Source organism: Micropterus dolomieu, linkage group LG18 (genome assembly GCF_021292245.1).
Source record: "Micropterus dolomieu isolate WLL.071019.BEF.003 ecotype Adirondacks linkage group LG18, ASM2129224v1, whole genome shotgun sequence".
Taxonomy (NCBI): Eukaryota; Metazoa; Chordata; class Actinopteri; order Centrarchiformes; family Centrarchidae; genus Micropterus; species Micropterus dolomieu.
The window spans coordinates 11,440,211-11,459,738 of record NC_060167.1 but is presented as its reverse complement, the minus strand read 5'-3'; the positions used below and the strand labels follow the sequence as shown (position 1 = coordinate 11,459,738).

The 19,528-nt window shown below is 40.8% G+C and overlaps 1 protein-coding gene across 2 annotated transcripts in view; it reads right to left on the bottom strand.

Moving 5' to 3' along the window:
• Positions 1-19,528, bottom strand: part of phc2b (polyhomeotic homolog 2b (Drosophila)) — a 40,689-nt gene that overhangs the window by 9,927 nt on the left and 11,234 nt on the right. For both annotated transcript variants that reach the window (XM_046028838.1, XM_046028837.1), the window contains 8 exons: positions 14,610-14,940; positions 12,645-12,806; positions 12,453-12,530; positions 11,987-12,148; positions 9,613-9,738; positions 8,970-9,264; positions 1,411-1,712; positions 393-624 (listed from right to left, as the gene is read on the bottom strand). In XM_046028838.1, the coding sequence (XP_045884794.1) occupies positions 393-624; positions 1,411-1,712; positions 8,970-9,264; positions 9,613-9,738; positions 11,987-12,148; positions 12,453-12,530; positions 12,645-12,806; positions 14,610-14,882 (1,630 nt within the window). In that variant the 5' untranslated portion in view covers positions 14,883-14,940. The remainder of the gene's footprint in view (positions 1-392; positions 625-1,410; positions 1,713-8,969; positions 9,265-9,612; positions 9,739-11,986; positions 12,149-12,452; positions 12,531-12,644; positions 12,807-14,609; positions 14,941-19,528) is intronic.

Sequence of the window (19,528 nt, the reverse complement as noted above, 5' to 3'; positions counted from 1 at the left end):
GTTGTGTTTAAATGTTTGTGCATAACACAGTAAGTGAATTGTGGGTACCAGGTGAGCTTTTTGGCCACAAGACAACAACAAAGCAATAAGAGAAACAATAGTGCAACTAAATGTGCTGCAGACACAACTTGTTCTGGATTAAAGTAAATGACAGCATTATTTTGACTTATCCTCAATTGAAGATTGCAAGTTGTCTAATTCATGAGAGCAGAGCAGATCTAATGGAACATTTTCTGTTTCAAGGTGAAAAGTTGTAGTTAACACAAGTTATTAAACTGCTACCAGTCTTCTTGTCCCAGTGGCTAATTGGTTACAGAGTTTATTTACCAAAATGTTTGAGAACTCTACAGAAAGTAAATTTAGCAGCTTAAAAGATCATGCTGAATCATTACCTTGTGGCTGAACAGCTGGTAAGGCCGGGGCGACCTTGGGTTGCTCTACAGGCTTGGTGGGTTGTGATGGCGAAGGCGCAGGTTGCTGTTGCTGCTGCTGCTGTTGTTGTTGGAGCTGGAGCTGGGGCGGCTGCTGCTGCTGATGCTGCTGCTGCATAGTGGGGGTTGGACATGTCTCTCTGACAACCAGTGAGGTTGGCTTATCTTTACAGTCCTGAACAAGTCGGGAGGCCTGAGATGTGCATTGAGAACAAAATGTAGAAGGAAGTGAGATGAGAAATTAAAGTAAATAAAGTAAATCTGAGACAGTAATGAAAAGACAGATCAGGGACTGTTGGCATTTTTAATGTTGGAAAATATCACACCACTGGGAAAATATTACACCACGAATCCCAAACTCAAAAGATGTGTTTTCTTTGCCTTGGAGTAAAAACAGATTCAGTGGGTGTTGTTGGAACAGTAGTTTGTTTTGATGGTTACCTCTTAAAAAGGATGTGAACAACACAAAGTCAGAATTTTAAGTAAGACAGAAATGCATGGCTCAGTAGAAAAACAAAAAGGAGGACAAAATAAATTACACAATGATAATGTTACTGTGAGAAAAAGACATCCTCTTACTTGTCCTCTAGACGTATGAGAAATGCTCCAAGTTTATTTTGGAAAATCATCTACATTTGGACACATTTTTCTAAGCATTTCAGGGTTCCAAATAAAGCAAGTCATTCAGGACTACAGCCATGCTAGCAGTATTGTGAGGTTGTGCTTTGAGCTAAACACTAACATCAGCATGCTAACATGCTCATAATGACAATGCTAACATGTTGATGTTATGCAAGTATAATGTCTATACCATAATGTTCACCATCTTAGCTTAGCATGCTAAAACTTGCCAATTAGCAATAAACACAAAGTACAGCTGAGGCTGATGGGAATGACTGACGCTGGCAATGGTTTGTTTTAACCTAAGTTATTCAAATGCCTTTTTGTTTTAGACCTTGGTGTGTGTAAGTGTACTCACTGTTGGCTGTATTTGTAGGTTGATGGCAGTGAGCTGGACGGGCTGAGCTTTGGCATGGTTTAGAGAGGAGTGGAGGGCATGGGGGCTGATGGTGGAGTGGAAGATGGTGGCCTGCTGGCTGGGTGTGGAGGGCTGGTGTGGAGCAGGTTTGGGCAGGACGGGGACAGGGTGCTGTGATGGTTGAATGGAGGCCGTCTGCAGCAGCTGGCCCGCGTTCCTCTGGGTACTTTGACTCTGATGAACCACAAACTGCTGCTGCTTGTGCTGCTGAACCAGGGAGTGGGGCTGAATCTGTGTGTATGCTGGAACGAGAACAACACCGACATTTATATATTTTTAAAATTTTTTAATTGAGCCAACTGCTGCGTTCACCACCCACAGACACTTCTCCTGTGTCCTAAATTCAGTTCTCCGCACATTTATGTGCTATTCAGTGCTTTTTTAAATTTGAAGTTTACTGTAAGATTGACATAGATTAGCATTTACTGCTTTTATTGTTACATAAAAACCTAAAGGTGATTTTACTTTAGCAATAGAAATTGGATAATCTTTTTCAAATCTAGCCTAGTCTCACATGCCACATATACAGTACATTGAAAGAGTTATTAGTTGCTGTAATTAATCATTCTCCCTGTCCATACTGACTATAAAGCGATTTGAAAAAATCCAAACATATTATATTTGTGCTAAATTCAATAATCAACAAGTGACTTCTGGAGATACGATTGGTAAAGTGCAATACTGCTTAATAAAGTCAATAGTTTGATTTGTCGTTTAGCAGAAAATCCATCCGCAATAATTGTGGCAATCAATTCCTCATTAAAGCCATTCAATCAAGCCAAAATACAAAACATGCTCTTGAAGGAGCACGAGTATACTGTTTTCTGCATTTTATATCATTGTAAATTAAATATCTTTTGATTTCGGACTGCTGTTTGATTAATATAAGTAAATAAGTAATTTGCTGTGGACAACTTGTTCAGCAATGAAATTATACTCAGATTAATTAGTGAGAAAATTGTTCCAGTAGTGATAAACAAAGATTACACATTGCATGATACTCTTGTCAAACATTCTCTTTTATAAAGGAAATTCAATATAAATATCTTCACGAGTGAAACTTGTTACAAACTATGAGCGGCATTTATTTCACGTGTGCTCACAACTGTCCAAACTCAGTGTATCACTAAAAAATGTAGACGTCTGCACAAAATTGCTTGTTGTATAGCACGCCCTTCACCTGTGTTCCCCTTGTTGACAGGATGTAATATTCAGAGCTTGGTGAAAGGTGCATAGAGAGGCCCGCTGTGGCAGTTTTGGTCTGACTATTACTCACAAATTGTTTCAAAATGGCCTGTCACCACCTGTCAGTGCTGTTGTGGGTAAAGAGACATCCTGAGCTCATAACTTGCCCCGAAGCCCAAGACACAGCACATCAATCTTGTTTTGTGGGATCGTGTGTGAGTGGGAGAGTGTTTGGCGGAAGTAGCCTGAGGCTAGTCTAATATTAGAAATGCATCAAGAACAAACATGCAGAGCCAACTGTCCATGACACTCATTATAGATTTAAAGTTGAGTCAGCAGGTTCAAGCCCCTATGCTGCCTCCTTGATCTCTAACAACTACCAGGAAACAATAAGAACTAATTGACTAATTTTTATTACTGAAACCCAAACAAGAATTTAAGAGAGCTCCTCATGCACCACAGAAATACATTAGTTTCTGCTGCATGAGCCATGTGAACATGGTAGTGCGTTTGGTGATGTTAATAAACCCCCTAATAACTCCAAGCATGGAAAACTGCCAAGTACATCAGCATTTGTCTCAAATCCCCCTCGCCCCCACCCTTTTCCTCCTCCTCCTGTTCTGTGTTTTGTGTGGGATAGGCTCCATCTGGTTTCAAAGTTTCCCTGTGAGGCACTAACCGCAGTCTGTACCCTGCTGTGGAATATATAGATGTTTCTATCCAGCAGAGTCCCTTTAATGGTACAGGATCTGCTGAAAAGTGTTTTCTTTTTCACATGGTGACACACAGTGGAGCCCACCAAGAGAAAATCTGGTTAGCTATGGCATACAGAGAAGGCTTTCCTTTTATATTAGGATAGGAGCGTTAGATGGGTGGATACGGCCAGCAGCATGATAATCAAAGAGGTTAGTCTGTAAGATGGTTCACGCCTGAAAACTATTTAAACAGACACTTCAGGGAATAATAACATTCATCAGTTCAGCAGCTACACCCAGGGGTGGCAAAAATAATCGATTATTAGATCTATCATGATTTTCTCTTGAAAAATTCAGCATTAAGGCACAAAACTCCTTCTGAATTTTGTTTGAGTATGTACAGTTCAAAGGAGTAACTACAATGTTAAAGACGAAGAGAACTAATAACATTATACAAAATGATAATTGAGTTTCAGCATTATCGGGTCCCAGCTTCTCAAATGGAAGAATTTGCGGTTTCTCTAGTTCTTCTTCTCTTCTCTCTGTTAGGTTTTTGACTTTTGGTCATAGAAAACAAGACATTTGAAGACTTCACTTTGGACTCTGCAAAGTTGTGGTTGGCTCTGTGAAGTTGCATTTAGGCACAGTGGTGCTTTGAGCTAAATGCTAACACCAGCTTGGAAACATACTCACAAAGACAGTGTGAACATGTTGACCCATGTTCACTATTTGCACTAAGCACAAAGTACCGCTGAGACTGGTGTGAATGTCAGTTTTGTGGGTCTTTAGTCAAATAATCCTGTGTGGAAAACAAATGTGTATACCAAATTTCACGACAATCCCATAGTTGTTTTCCCATCCCATAAAAACAAATTTCAACTTCATGGTGGCAAAAAAGAAAAGGACCATGAAAGTCAGTAGGATTCATCTTCTGGGCACCATGAACACAATCATTCCTAGAGCCACGCCAACTGGCATGGCTAAAACCATAGTAAGTGGACCTTGATGTGGGACCGTTTAATCAAACTACAATTTCAAAAAGGTTAATAGTCCTAAAGGCATCATCATGACAGCTGCTGAGCAGACAAATCAACAGATCTATGTCCACATCAATCAGCGAATGAAAACCATTTGATATGATTGAAAGATAGGGAAGTGACAAAACAGTGACAAGAAAGAATGCTCGGCTATCTGGACCGCCGTGAGACCAACAAGTCTCATGCAGCATCACTTCTTTTGAGCTGGATGTTGGAAGGCCAGTCTGGCATCCTCTTACGCGCTGCCAACTGTAATACTGACGGCGCAAAGCGCGACATTAGTTTAAATTTATTTAGGTTAGCGTATAAAGTCATCCCTGAAGTAGTTTGATTTTTTTTCTGTCTAAAGGGCAATAATTTATTGTCAACCAAGGTTTAAACAAAAGGACTCTCTCACTATTCTGTCAAGTCAACTTAGTTGCGTTTGGGTTTCTTTCCTTCTCTGTTTAACAACCAAACAAACTGACAATAAAAAACACATGACTGTGACACTACTGTGACAATAGGGCATTAAAAAACGTTCTGACCTGGAAAGGATCTGCACTCATTCTGTCACTGAAAACTTAGCTCTTTGCTCAAAGAAACACACATTACAACAAAAGGTACAAAATATTATGCAGTTGTAAATGTGGTCATGAAATAACAAAAAACTATGAAAAACTTACACAGAATAGTCAAAAGGCATCAAGAAGTGTTTTGTAATTGAACAGTAGCAACTTTGATCAAAATCTCACTGAATCATGAGGGAGCAAAAGATTCCCAGCCCTGGTCTGAGCGAAGGAGGGGGATTTCTGAATTAGTGCACACCGGATACAAGCAGCCCTCTCCTTGAATCCTGACAACTTTCTCAAGCCCCTAATGAAGAACAGAGAGTCTTGGAAGAATAGGAATACAGGGGAATTCATCTAAATGCTATTCCCCCTCAAGGTCTTGGGATAAAGGACTGAAATGACTCAGTCCCACACGCCCACACACAAATACACACAGATGCAAGCATGCAATCCACTCCCTCTACGTTTATGAATGTGAGTAAACCTCTTACTCTGTGTTGTTACACAATGTCCCAAGTCTGAGGACAGTGGATATTCCTGATGAGTTTGTAGCACCAGGCCCTGGAAAATCCCTGAGTTTCCACATTCTCACTGTCTGCCGCTTTGTTTTACTTTCACGAAACACATTCCAACATAAAACAGAGCAAGAGCAGGCCTTACGTCATCTTTTCACACTTAAAACAAAAAAAAACCAAGTTTACTTTATCAAGTAGGCATTAGCACCAAGATTACAGCAGCTAAATGAATCCAGTTCCTAAATGGATTAAAGACTGTTCCAGAACAACAACTGCCTGTCTCATGAACACACAATGGTGGGATCTCAGGGAGAAGACCAAATCACACACCTTAGTATTTAAGCAAATTGTGAAGGAAACAAATTGTGAAGCTATATTTTCAGATAAAAACAAAAAGGAGATTAAGTTACATGTTTAATGTCAGTTTTCGTACACAGACAAAAGTAGGGGAATTAATATTTGTTGTTGTTTTGCATAAAGTTGAAGTCAGTGTTTTAAGTGGCTACTTTGTAATTGATTTCTTTCCAAGATTTTGAAGTGAAACTGGCAACTGATAAATACTGGCAGCTACATGAAATATGCCAAAACATAGCCTTTGTGTGCTATCTATCTATCTGCTCTTTTAATCTGGGAGCATGGTGCTTTTGGGGGGTACCCTGCTGTGGTTTTTAATAGTAAGGTGCTGGCTCTTTCCTGCCAAGAGGAGGTGATGACAAACGTTTACTGCAACAAGCCAGACGGCCAAACTCCTGTTCAAGGGAAAGTGACTCTAAATGTGTGTAATGTTCAAAGTAAGAGAGATGTTGCTATAAAATGATCTGCCATCTTTTGGAAAGCAAGATGAAAAGTGATGACCAAAAATAGCAAATGCGATTAACCACACCTCTTCCATTTTTGTTGTTCTTTCAATAATTATGGTTACTTATGGTTAATCATTAGTGGTAAAAATTGGTAAATGACTCAGAAAGTGAGATATTTATCATTATTTAGACTACTTATTCTAGTTGTAGGAGCCATTTATTGTTGGCATGTAATATTTTGTTATACATATTTTGCATTAGTATTTCAGACACTTTGTGTCATTAGATGCATAGGTCTGTATATGTAGGGGCATAGGTGACGAGTAATTGGAAACAAACCGGGTATAGTCATCTCTTTGTAGAACTGTTTGCTACTGCAATAAAAAACAAAGTCAACCGCAAATAGAGTGGAAAATTATATCTGTAAGATTTCACTCCTGCCTGTGTATAATGGAAGCTAAAGGACATCGGAAAAGTTGAAAAAACTGCCATTACACTGGTATTGCAGGTTTATTCTACAATTAACCCAATAAATTAAAGTCTTGCACAACCCATTTAGGGTAGAAAGCAAAAGTAATGTAGCGCACTAATAGTACTATAACTAAATGCTTTTCCTGATATAAAGTACTCAACACTACTTTTCAAATATAACAATTAAGTCATTTTCTACATTTTAGCAACACTAAAAATTGTGACTAATTAGACATAGGGGCCTAATTTTATCTACAGTAACTCATTAAAGATAATTAAAGCTAAACATCAAATCATGAAAGTAGTTGGGTGAAATGTTGGGTTTACAAGAGACCATGGCATGTCTGTACAAAAAGGTTTCTCTGATTTTATGTTGGAAATCCAAAGTGCGTTATGACCAAGTCACAGCCAAGTTGAAGCCAATCTTTTAACCTAATCTGAATCTCAGTAGCCAGCCATGCAGCCTCTCCTTCACTTGATCCACAGTGTATTAACTCCCCAGCATCTCATGTGCACACCTGTCCCTAACGGCCTGCTGCCATGGCAACCCATGTTAATTTTTTTCCAGACAGCACGCAGCCAGATTTTCAGCTTCCATCCTCCCTTTCATTTTATGTGAATCCATTACTGCAACAAAGCAAGACACAGTTGTGCACAGACACGCTCAGATAATCCCTACTCCCCTCCTCCCTTTTCCACACACACACACTCTGAAGAGGCAGATGAAAACACCGTCCATTAATACAGTGTACTGCAGAAAATATATGGTTTACAGTCATGTACAGACATTAACACACAGTTACCCCTCCCAGCAGATATGCATGCATATGGTAAATGCACACATATTTTTAGGCTCTCTCCCAAATAAACTATTTTGTGAAATCTGATTATTAGGACCCTCTTGAAAATGAGTTAATGCATCTGAAGGGGCCTATCCTGCAAACAAACTGGACTTATTTGATTTAATCAGCTTTTAAAGTTGGCATATTCACAACCATTCACACTAAAAACAACAGCATAACAGCTGCTGACTTGCAATTACACAATAAGTGGTTTAGAATGGCCCTTGCGTGGCAGTGTGTCTTTCACAGCTTCTGATTTACAAAGCTGGCTGATTTTTCCAGACACAGCCCAACACACTGTCTTCAACACGGCTGGCTTCACACCTTTAGTGACTGATTTGACTGAGTTTGTGATGCAGGCCCTGACATGTCACACTCACAGCCCAGAGAAAGATATTATAAGTGCATAGTGTAAAAACTCTTTTCTCATCTTATCTTACTATAAACACAAGAGTACATTTTTACATTTTTATATTTATGGCAGCTTAATCCCAAATCTATTTTAAGGTCTGAAATAAGCATGTTACAAAAAAGAACAATTAAGCAGAAAATTGTTCTGCCCACAAAAATGAACTTCCTATAAGCTTGAGTGTCAGTGTCTATGCAAAAATAAACTTGTTTAACATATACAGTCCCCTCCAAAAGTAAGTCAGATTCCTTTGTTTGTTGTTGTTCACTGAAGACATTTGGGTTTAAGATCAAAAGATGAGTATGAGACAAGAGTTCAGAATTTCAGCTCTCATTTCCTGGTATTTACATCTAGAGGTGTTCAAAGCAAAGCTGATCATCTCCTGATTGATCAACTAAGCTCTGGAATATCTGATCAATAAATGTGTAAGAATATGTAAGGGAGTATCTAACAAAGCATCCAATGCTAATGCAAATTTGGTGAGTATTTATTTTTAATACCCATTTGGGCTACAACTAATGATTATTATACATTAACTGACTGGTCTACAAAATTAGAACATTATTTCAATTTCCTGGGGGCCAAAGTGATGACTTTAAATAGCTTGTTTTGTTTGATCAACAGTCCTATGACAAAAACTTTCACTTAATTATCACATAAGCAGCAAATCCTCACATTTGAGAAGCTGGAAGTGGGGAATGTTTGACATTCAAAAAGATTTATCCATTAACAAAATAATAAATAGATTCCTTGACAGATGTACTGAAAATATTGGAAATTAGCAATATGGCCAATAACCGTATTGCTAATGGCCATTATTTTCACTAAATAGATCAAACACTTAACTTCTTTGTGTATTATTTTCTTAGGGGTCTGGGGTCTTCTTTTAATTGCCCCTAATGTGAGCACAGTTTCATGGGTAAGATGTGTGCACACATTCAGACTTAAACATTATTTGAACTTTTCAGGCTGCGGGTTTGCAGACTCCACTTACCTGGAGTGATCAGGGGCTGAGCACTGACAGCTGTGACGTTGCGGCTCATGTTTATAGCTCGAACTTCTGTGACCGCTGCACTGTCCCCCTTCCTCCCTCCTTCAGACAAACTGTCAGAGGAGCAGGACTTCCCTCCTGTGGAGACCTGCGCTCCTTGGCTGGTATTCTTAATTAGTGAGGCGGGCTGGATAGGCACAGGATTCTGCTTTAGACTGAGAGCCTGCAGGGTCTGAGTCTGAGAAGAGGACGTGGTCGCCACCTGCTGGCCGCGGATGGCCAGATTCTGGACCTGATTCTTAGAGAAACAGAATGGTGGGAGATTATTGATACAAACAAATTCACAAAATGGGTAAAAGGAGTGGATTAGTTTTTCAGAACTGTGTTGATTACAAAATGAATGAAGATGGACTGCATTACCCAATGCATTCAGTGCCAAGCCTATTATAATATAATATCACAACAGTACAGTAAGTACAAATAGTTTTTAAACGTTCATTTCACATGTTCTAGTGCAGGATTTCCAGTCACCAACAACTTCCAAATGTTTTCGTATTTACCAAAGAGATCAAGTCCAGGACGTTGACGTTTAATAAGTTTGTAATTGTATTTGTCATATAGTGGCACTTTATTCCAATGAACTTACTTGTGAGGAGGAGCTCTCTGACTGGACAGCCGTTACTGTGGCCGTTGGGGTGAAGATGAGCTGCGGGGACAGAGGAACAGCCCGGCCCAGGCTCCTGGCTACCTGCACCAGGTTACTCTGCTGGGCCTAGAAAGCATCACACATGCACAAACAGACCACAAAGAAGAACCCGTTCCGTCAGAAAGTTTAATTATTCCAAGCTAAAAAGGTGGTGATGTGCTTTGGACAGAATGTGCAATGATTTTGGTCCTATTCTTGCCATGAAAAGTACATTTCTCTTTTTGAATTTGCATCTTAAAAACATATTAATACAACAGTGATGATGTAATTATATACTTTAACTGTTCTGAACCTTTAATTGGTGTATGTGTGGAAAAAAACAAAACAATTAAAAGGACAATATGAATCAGATGCACTCACACCGGGGGACTATACCACAAATAAAAAAAAACATGGCAATCTACACTGACAAATGTGTTCTGCTGTCTGCCAGAAGCATTACACAAATCTGACAATGCTTTGTACTTGGTCATAATGAGGTGGCAGGAACAACTTGTGTGCCAACTGCACAACAACCTCACTCTGAGCCAGGAGAAAGTATACTATACACCTCAGACTTATAGTACAACTCTGCCCTGCCATTGTGGGGTGTGGGGCAGCCATCTACTGGGGCAGCAGCATCAGAGCCGGTGTCACTAAAGGCTCGTGCAGATTACATGACTTTCAGCGTCGGCCAACAGCCGTGCCGTTCACATTACACAACTTGTGGTCTTGTGACGGGAGTCTTGAAGTACTTGTGGCATTCACACTACGTGACAGGGGGTCACAGACTACACGAGCTGACAGCAGCTCTGTCACCTGACGCTGGTCTCCAAACCACTTTTTGTCAAGAAAACACATGTGAAATGTGAAACGGGAAATGACACGATCCTACACACGAAAAAGCTGTTGTTTGTTATTATAAAGATAGCAATTATAAAGACAAAGAATTTGGGTGAAAGAATGGATTAGCACACGCAGGTAGCAGGGACTGTCTGAACTACAGAGAGAGCTGGAGGGGAGTAAAAAGTGTTTTGCAGTGAAAAGGTAGCTGCCTGCTCTGCCAGCTGCCTGCTCTCATTGGCTGGATGTGGATGTCGAGTCGGCCGACTCCTCCAGATATTTGGCATGCTAGATATCTGGCAGATGTCGGTGATGTGGTGATGACATGTCAGGGAGCCATTTTGACGCGTTGCTGAGTAGTTCACATGTAACGACTGGCGACCGCCGACCGCCGACCGCCTGCTGATTTACTCCCAATCATAGCCTGACTGTCGCCGAGCTCACCAAGCGGCGAATCGGGCTACAAATCGTGTAGTGTGAGCTAGGCTTAAGAAGCTGAACAAGCTGAGGAATAGAGGACTGGCTCCATGCTGGGGACTGCCCTGGAGCCTCTTGAGTTGGTTGTGGAGAGAAGGATGTTTCACAAACTGCTCAAAATTAGACGTAACTACTGGTCTACTAGACAACAAAATCTCTTTAGTCGAACTCCTTCAGCTCTGCAGTAATAAGGACAGCTACAGAAGTCAGCGGTCACTTTATAAACCCTATGTTTTTATGGAAGAAAAATAAGGCCACGATCCCACCCACAGGATAATGCGCAAAGCAATGATGCTTGACACAAGACAGAGGGGATCGCATGAAGCCACGCAGACGTCACAAATCACATGCTGGCTCAACATTGGCGATGGACAATGGCATCGTCTATCGGCCCAACCCTATTTGGCAAGTGGATTTTATTTATTTAAATTTTTTTAACCTACCTCATGCTTGTTGACCTGCTTCATGTGTGTTTTGTGTAAGTTGTGCATGTCTTGTAACTGTGATGTTTAAAAAAATAAATAAAAAAAAAAGTATTTTATTTAAACCACTGCTAATGCAACACTTAATTTGAAACCGACAAGTTACCTACAACCAGCTGCACCAAAAAAGGACAATAAGTATTCCTTTAGCAACTCGGTTTTAAAAACAATTAGAACTTAAGATACAGCCAAGAGAAAACCTGTGACCTCAAAAAAAGGTTTTCACAGCATTCGTGCACATTCAAGATATTCCCTTCTGTGTTTGTAATGGGCCCTCTGGGGCCACACAGATTATCCTAACAACCTCCTCTGGTGGCAATATGAGAATGAAGCACACCATTTACTGTGGCACACACACAAATCCCAAAATATTTAGCCTCCAAAGTTAAAAACATGAGCTGAAGTATGTTTATTTATTCAAGCAGTATGTGGGAGTGTGCATTTGTTTATGCATGTATGCAAACTCATGCGTCTATGTGGACAGTGGCTATGCTCTGTCTGTCTACCCTCCTCTCATTCCCCAACACACTTACCATCTGTGCACGCAGGTACATCTGTGCCTGGCTGGCTGTGAAAGTGGGGCTAGATGGGCTGCCCAGCAAAACAGCCTGCTGTGATATACTGGTGGGGGTGGAACTAATGCTCTGGGCCCGGCTGATCAGCTGGGCTGCCGCTGGGGAGGTGGTCAGGTTGATCTACGGGGAAAAGATGAACAGGATAATGAGGTTAAAAACTTCCCTTACTCTATTGATATGTCAATACACCATTTTCCTTTAAACAACATGTCAAATCCAGAACTATACATTATATACTTTAAAAAGCATTCCAACCTCTTAAAAAGCAAAAAAAGGTTTTACAGCTCACAGAGCTGCTAGTGTGGCAACCAGCTACCCCAAAGCATCTTGGAGCTAAAACCAACTTAGTTCATGATAAGCTAATGGACAAAGACAACTTAAAGGCTCTATATGAGACAGGACCACAACTCAAAACTGCACTTACTGTAGCCTGAGTAGATCCTGTTTGCTGGGCTGAAGTGCCATTCTGTGAAGAGCTTTGCCGGCCAGCTGCAATACTGGCCTGTCACAATACAAGAGAAAGAGAAGGAGGGAGTTGGAGAGAAACATGTCTTGCAGGAGGTCAACAATAACAGCATCAACTTTACACGCTTTCATGTGATGACCATTTGCTGACCTGCTGTACAGCAGCCAGGCTCTGGAGCTGAGCGGTGCTCAGGTTGTGCTGCTGCTGGAGAGCTGCAGTTTGCAACATCAGATGCTGCTGCTGAGCAGCGTACATCTGCTGCAGGTACTGTGCTGCTGTGTTAGGCTGTCTGTGTAATGCCTGCTGGAACACCTGCAAATATATAGGAAGACAGAGCTGGCTGAGTGAAGAAAAAAGAAAGACAGAGATTGCATATATAAAATTTGTATAAAAATTAACCAAAAAAAAAAAAACAAACAAAAAAAAAAAAAAAAAAAAAAAAAAAAAAAAAAACACACAGAGTCCGAGATTGAGTCCCAAAACAAGCATGAAATATCAATACAGCTGTCAAAAGACCATTTTGTGTTTGTTTGTGTGTGTGACCCTCCTCTCATTCCCAACAAACATCGCATAAAAAAACTTTGATTAATAGACAGGGCTTTTATTTGCTAAATCATCAAATATGGGCAGGGTCAATTCATATCACGGAATTGACACTGCCTATATTTGGGACAGATGTCCATATTGGACAGGCCTTTAATTCCTCTTGTGCAAAACAGAAATAGGCTATGAATATAGGCTACTATGAAACAGTTTATTTATTTTAAACAGAATATTGCTTGTATAAAAATTATCCAATAATATCAAATACTGAATGAGCAGACTTTACAAGCGCTTCAAAGGTAACAGGAGTCGGGACTTTACGTTTTCTTTTCATCTCTTGTACCATGCCGGTTACACTGGTAAATCTAAAAGAATTAGACTTTGGGACTTTGAACTGAACGATTGAATTGTGGAGAATCTAACCGATCTAATGAGTGTAGGATGTTCATATTCATAGTTTTCAGTCACGTGACATGTGTGGTGACCTGGGAGGGCAAAACAGACCAACATAGCAGCTTACACCGCGACTCCCGCGTAGAGAGGCCACAAAAGCAGTCAAATTTTATTTGGATCACCTTTCAACTTAAGAAAAAGAAAGATATGAACACAAACTGCAAGTGTTGGGCACTTCCGATCCATATAACGTTACAGCATACGCTGCTGTATTTCTACTGTTAAAAAACGCCAGGTCCCTGCTGCCGCTCAGCTGCGGTAATGTTTACGTTTACCTTGTGGGAAATCCCTCACCTAACACAGCCCAGGCTTGTCTCCTCCACGATTAGTGCTTGATTACATACAAAGTCAACGCAAACGATGCAAATTCGCTCCAGGCGGTGCAGAAGATGTGTTTGTTCTGACATTCGCTGGTTCACTCAAGTTCAGTCCCCTCTGAAAGGGCCCTCTGCCTGGTTGCCAAGTAACCAGAGAGGATGTTGACCTGTGGTCCATAGTGTCACAGAACCATCGTGACCCACACCTATTGGAAAAAAATTAGCAGAGATGCGCTGCACACCTCTCACTGGCTGTAAATGAGTAGCAGTCCTTTATGCCCAGAGGGCTACTAAGTGACAATAGTGTTTCCCTTTTAACGGTCAGCAGGCTGAGTACAAGAAAAGGAGGGCAGAATATAACAAAAACCCTGCTGTCAAGGCATCAGCACTAAAGGTTGCGTGGACCTTATTCAGGGACAGGGTAAGCCTGTGTAGAGGCTTATCCCGGTGTCACAGGGTCAAGAGCACTAAAGCACAGACGGCATTCCTTCCTTCAACTTGGACACATCCTCTGAAATGACCATTTATTTGAGTTTCCTTCGTCGGGATATTAATCAGGAAGACAAATGCATCTTATATCTTACTTAGAAAATGAATCATCAAACATAATGAATCAAACATAACTTTAGGAGCACATAAGAAGCCAGTATGTGGATTTATATACATCAATAGAGGGCAGTAGAGTAACTTTTGAGCATTTGAACATGTGAATGTAGTCTGAGTTTGTATGCACGTGTCACACCCAATACCCCAACTTAACAACAAGCTGTAAACAATTTCATCACAACACCAAGGAACTCACCTGCACTGTTTGTCGGTCAGGTATCCCGCTGTAAACCGATATCTGAGGCACTGCCTGTCTGCCTGTTGTTGTACTAATACTGGTAGTACTGCTACTACTACTACTATTACTATTACTAGTGGAAGTGTTAGAAGAAGTAGTAGTAGTAGTAGTAGTAGTGTTAGAGGTACTACTACTGCTGGCAGCTGTGGTGCTGGAGGATGTGGTGGTGGAGGGGGCGGTGGTCCCGGTACTGTTGGCCATGGAGGCAGGGGCCTCCAGTTCACTCTCCATGGTGCCCTCTGCTCTTCTCACCTTTGACCCCCGGCTCTTCTGAATGGCTCTCCTGAACCTGAAGAGGGAAAAAGGAGTAGAAAAAAAATGCCACACTCTTTACCTTCAATATCCCCATACCCCTTCAGATAAAAAAATAAAATACAATGGACAAACAAATACCTGCGGCAGAATCTAAACAACTAGCTAATGAGCAGCTCAACTTCAAGAAATGGTAGACCAGCAACACATAGAAGATGACGAGGAAATTGATAAATCTGATAAAGAAATCATAAGGGAAGCAAAAGTAATTGTAAGCATGTCAGAGATGAAACATTTAAGGCTGCAACTAACGATTATTACCCAAAGGCATTCAGTTTATTATCATACATAACAGTAACGCTGTAACCAGAGTGTGTGGCATTTTTGCTTTAAAAAAATTTAATGAAATTATGAATACATTTTCAAAAGCAATTAATCTTTTGTCTATAGAACTAAACATTTAATCATTTCAATCTGATGCTGCAATTTTGAATACACAAATACAGTCCTCTATAGCCTGCCAAAAGTTTCTCTAACCAAAATGAAAATTAGGCTAAAAACTTCCAATGTTCCACAAAAAGTTAAATTTCTGAGCTTAATAAGAATAATATGTTGAGTAGAATGTGACCTTTTTTATGAATACATATAAATACTGAAAAGCCTTGATTAACAAAACTAATAGATTGTTTGATAAAATGTCAATTAACAGAGTAAATAATATTAGTAACTATTTTAATAATCAATAAATTAGCTTGTTCAGGCTTAGAGACCAGTCAAGCTGTAGGTTATAGCATGATTGCTATCTGAATGTTGTTATTGCAGGGTTATGTAATTGTAATTCCCATTTTGCTTTTTACTTCCAAAATAGGAATCTGTTGCTTTTGTGTTCCTAATTAGTTATTTAAAATCACCATACTTGTGGGTACTGATTTATTTAATAAACCTGACTACAAACCACTATGCAGTTATAAACTACAGTTACTCTAAAATTAAAATGGAATTCGGTACCAGACCTGAAATACACATCAGAATACTGCCTACAAGGATAAGCCTAGCTGGCCATGACACTTTGCTATTCCATGAGGAAGATCTGCCATCTGACTGCAGATGGACTCACTGCTATAAATGCTACAGCAAAGTAAAAAAGGTCTGCATTACACAAATCTGCAGTAGGACATGAGTGTCAGCTGGGAAATGAATTATTCTTTTCTGTTTATTTTCATACAAAATCACAAATTCACAGCAGAAATATTAAATCTAAATTTAGAAGCCTGGTTAAATAAACTACCACTGCATTACTCTAAGGAGCTCTGTTTCTGAAACACTATATAATGCATCTGACTTCATTTTCCAAAATGAAAAGTAAGTGAGGCATGACCAAAGCTGGTTAGAGAAGCACACAACAATGTTATTTGGGAAGCAAATGCAGTAAATTTTGCATAAGGGGCAGGGTGACGGGCTAATACGGGAGCATTTCACATAAACAACAACACAGGCATTTGGTGTAAATTAAATTGGGAAGGCTGCAGAGGCTGTTCCAATTATGACTAAACTCCCTCGCACGCACTCCCATAAAAAAGCCTCAAACCATGATATAAACACCACATCACTGACTTTAATATAAGTACAGGAACCATTATTGCTCAAACTCTCATAGAGTCCAAAAGTACTATGTCAAAACCATTTATGACATCCAGTATCTCAGACTTCTGAAGCATGTTATTCTTGTCAATCATGAGCATGGAGGAGAAAACGACGAAGCCTTTTAAAAGGTTGGTCCCTTGGTGCCCTGCTATCCATTAGCACAGGAGGAAAAGGTTCAGAGCTCTCCAGGCACAAGACATGGAAGAGGCATGACAGCTGATAAGATGCGAATAAGATGGTAGGACAGAAAGGGTCCTTCCTCGGTGAAGGCAAAAACACACAGATTAAATTTTTGTTTTTTGTTTAAAGAATTTAAAGAAAGTTCAGAAGTCTTTGATGAAGCAGAGCTTAAACAGAACAAGAACTTCAGATGCTAGAGGTGTAGAGGAAGGGGTGAGATTAATGTGTGTGTGTGGGAGGGGTGGTTCAAACAGAATGACAGCTGATGTAACAGAGCTGAAAAGAGACGCCAAAACAGGGAGGATGGAAATTCTAGCCTTGAGGTGAGAGGTGTGCGCATTAAGTTATGGGGGGGTAGCAGGTTGAGGATTTTAAATGGGTTGGATTGGAAAGAGGGTGTGATGGAAGCAATTAAATAAAGGAGCAATGCTGCCGCCATGCCGCAATTCTTAAGCTATTTCCTCCTCCTCCTTCTCCTCCTCCTCATTATTCTTTTGAACAGATTAGGGGCCAAAGCACATCTTATAGCCCACTTGTGCTACAAAGCAGAACTGGAAACAAACTGCAATCTAACTAAACCACACGCTATTCCTTGAAATGGCAAAAGCAGAACAGCACCAAATAGCCATAAATCTTTCAGTAAACAAACCAGTAACTGAATGAGAAAAGGGCTGGAATTTGAGTTTCTGTTTGCAGAACTGTACTTACTTCAGAAGATACTTCAGAATTAAAGTGTTATTTATATAGCCTACATGTTTCAATTAAAAAATGCTTTGACATGTGCAACAGAACAAATCTCGCCAACACTATTCTGTAAGCAACAATGTCTATGAAATGATAAATCCAGTTCAAAGTGAAGACTCAATTTAGAGAAACCCAATTTAGAAAAAATATAAAACTCAACTATAAATTCCTCAAAACAAAAGGAACCATGAGTTGTGCATTAAACAGTGCTTGTCGTGATTTTAAAATGTCATGTCTACATAATTACGGCTGTAAAAAAGCTGAAATCTAGTCAGGCTTTCTGGTTGTAAACAAAGCAACGCCGCTGCCAGAGCCTGCCTGCATGTATGTATGCCGTCATTAGCCTACATCCCAAAGTCTGCTTCCCATTGCTTTCTTATGAGTGGAGAGGGGAGGGAATCCCCTCTGATAATGATGCATTCAGTCCCTGTCTTTCTGAGAGGACTCACCCATCCATCAGTAAAGGGGTGCAATGGAAAACACCCCCCACTCCAATACTTAACCCCACTTCCACATCTACAATCTGGCTTTGAGTTGGTTTTGGGGAAAAACCTGGTACCCATGAAAAGTGGTACAGTCAATGTGTTGGAGAACACATCAAAGCAGTGCCAGCAGCCTGTAATTCATTGCAAAGAGCGGCTAAATACCATACCAACACAATTTCTGCTCTCTGCACCCCTCATAAGATAACATATTGATCTACTCATGCTGGCATTACAAGACCGCAAAACCAGACTGTCAGATTTGTGTCTAGAGGTTCTGCATAGCCTGCAGGAAGATAAGAACTGTTAAGAGACTGTCAGACAGACTGGCTGTCTCTACAGAGCTTAGATCACAGTAAGGAAGTGCTGGAGCCTCCATCAGTGTCCATCCTTCAGTCAGCTTATAGGAAAACTTTGACGACCTGCATTAAAAATACCACAAGAAAGCTCTTGTCAACTGCACAAATCGATTGATGTGTGATAATGGCTGTAATAGCCAGGAGATCCACAGAGAAATGTGTGCGTGCGCGTTTGTGTGTGTGTGTGTGTGTGTGTGTGTGTGTGTGTGTAGGGGCTGCTGAGACAAAGCCCCCTAACCCTGGTGCTCCTACCTCCTCCGACCCCCCAAACGCGATGCAGGGGTATGATGCCCCATCCCCCGGGAGCGTGCTGTCCTCCTGCAGGATGCTGCTCTTCTTTGTCTGTCTAAGTGAGTGGCTGGCTGGTTGGCTGACTGACTGACTGAGCGCTTGCGAGCGTGTTCCTGTGCTGCATCCAAACCCCCCAGCCCCTCTCGTCTAACCCCCCCGACTCAAAGCGAGCTCGTCGTCCCAGCATCAACACCCCACTCCACCAACCAGGCCACGGCCTGCCTCCTGATTATGTGGTATCCTAGCGACAGCCAACGGGGTGCCTATGGAATCCCCGTGCAGAGCAGCATGCTGATTGGACAACAGGATCCTCTCTAATGAAGATGATTGTAATGATCTCCCCTCCCCCTCTTCTGCTGCCTGAATACTGTTTTTTGAGGATGCACAGACCCTCCAACATCAGGTAGTCTATAATCATCACCTAAATATCAAGTCAAATTCAAGGTAATAATGTATTTTATTAAAATGACAGCTCAGCTATGGCACACTTTATTTTGCTTAATCTGGTTGTGGATAGCCAAAAGCTAAGGGCTCTGTTTCCATTTGAAGAAAACAGGTCTACAGCATAGGTTTTAAACCAGTTACAGAAAGCACCAGTTACACCAGTAGCCAGCAGCTCTGATTGGGCCAATTTTCTATCATAACATTCAGCAAAGGACAGGAGCAGTGACTTACAGGCCAGACTGAACATCAAACCCATTACTTACTTACTCACAGGACAGTAATCAGCATCAGTGTTGTGAGAAGACTGACACAGAGGCTAGAGAGTAAATGCAAAGAATTGTTATCCGTTACCCAGTAACTGCCCGTTATAGGAGGTAGTGGTAACAAAATTGACCCTAATCCTGCAAAGACTGCACTTTTGAAGCCCTAACTCAACTAATGCTATAAACCAGAATCTATGGAGGGGCTAGCCAAGTCACAG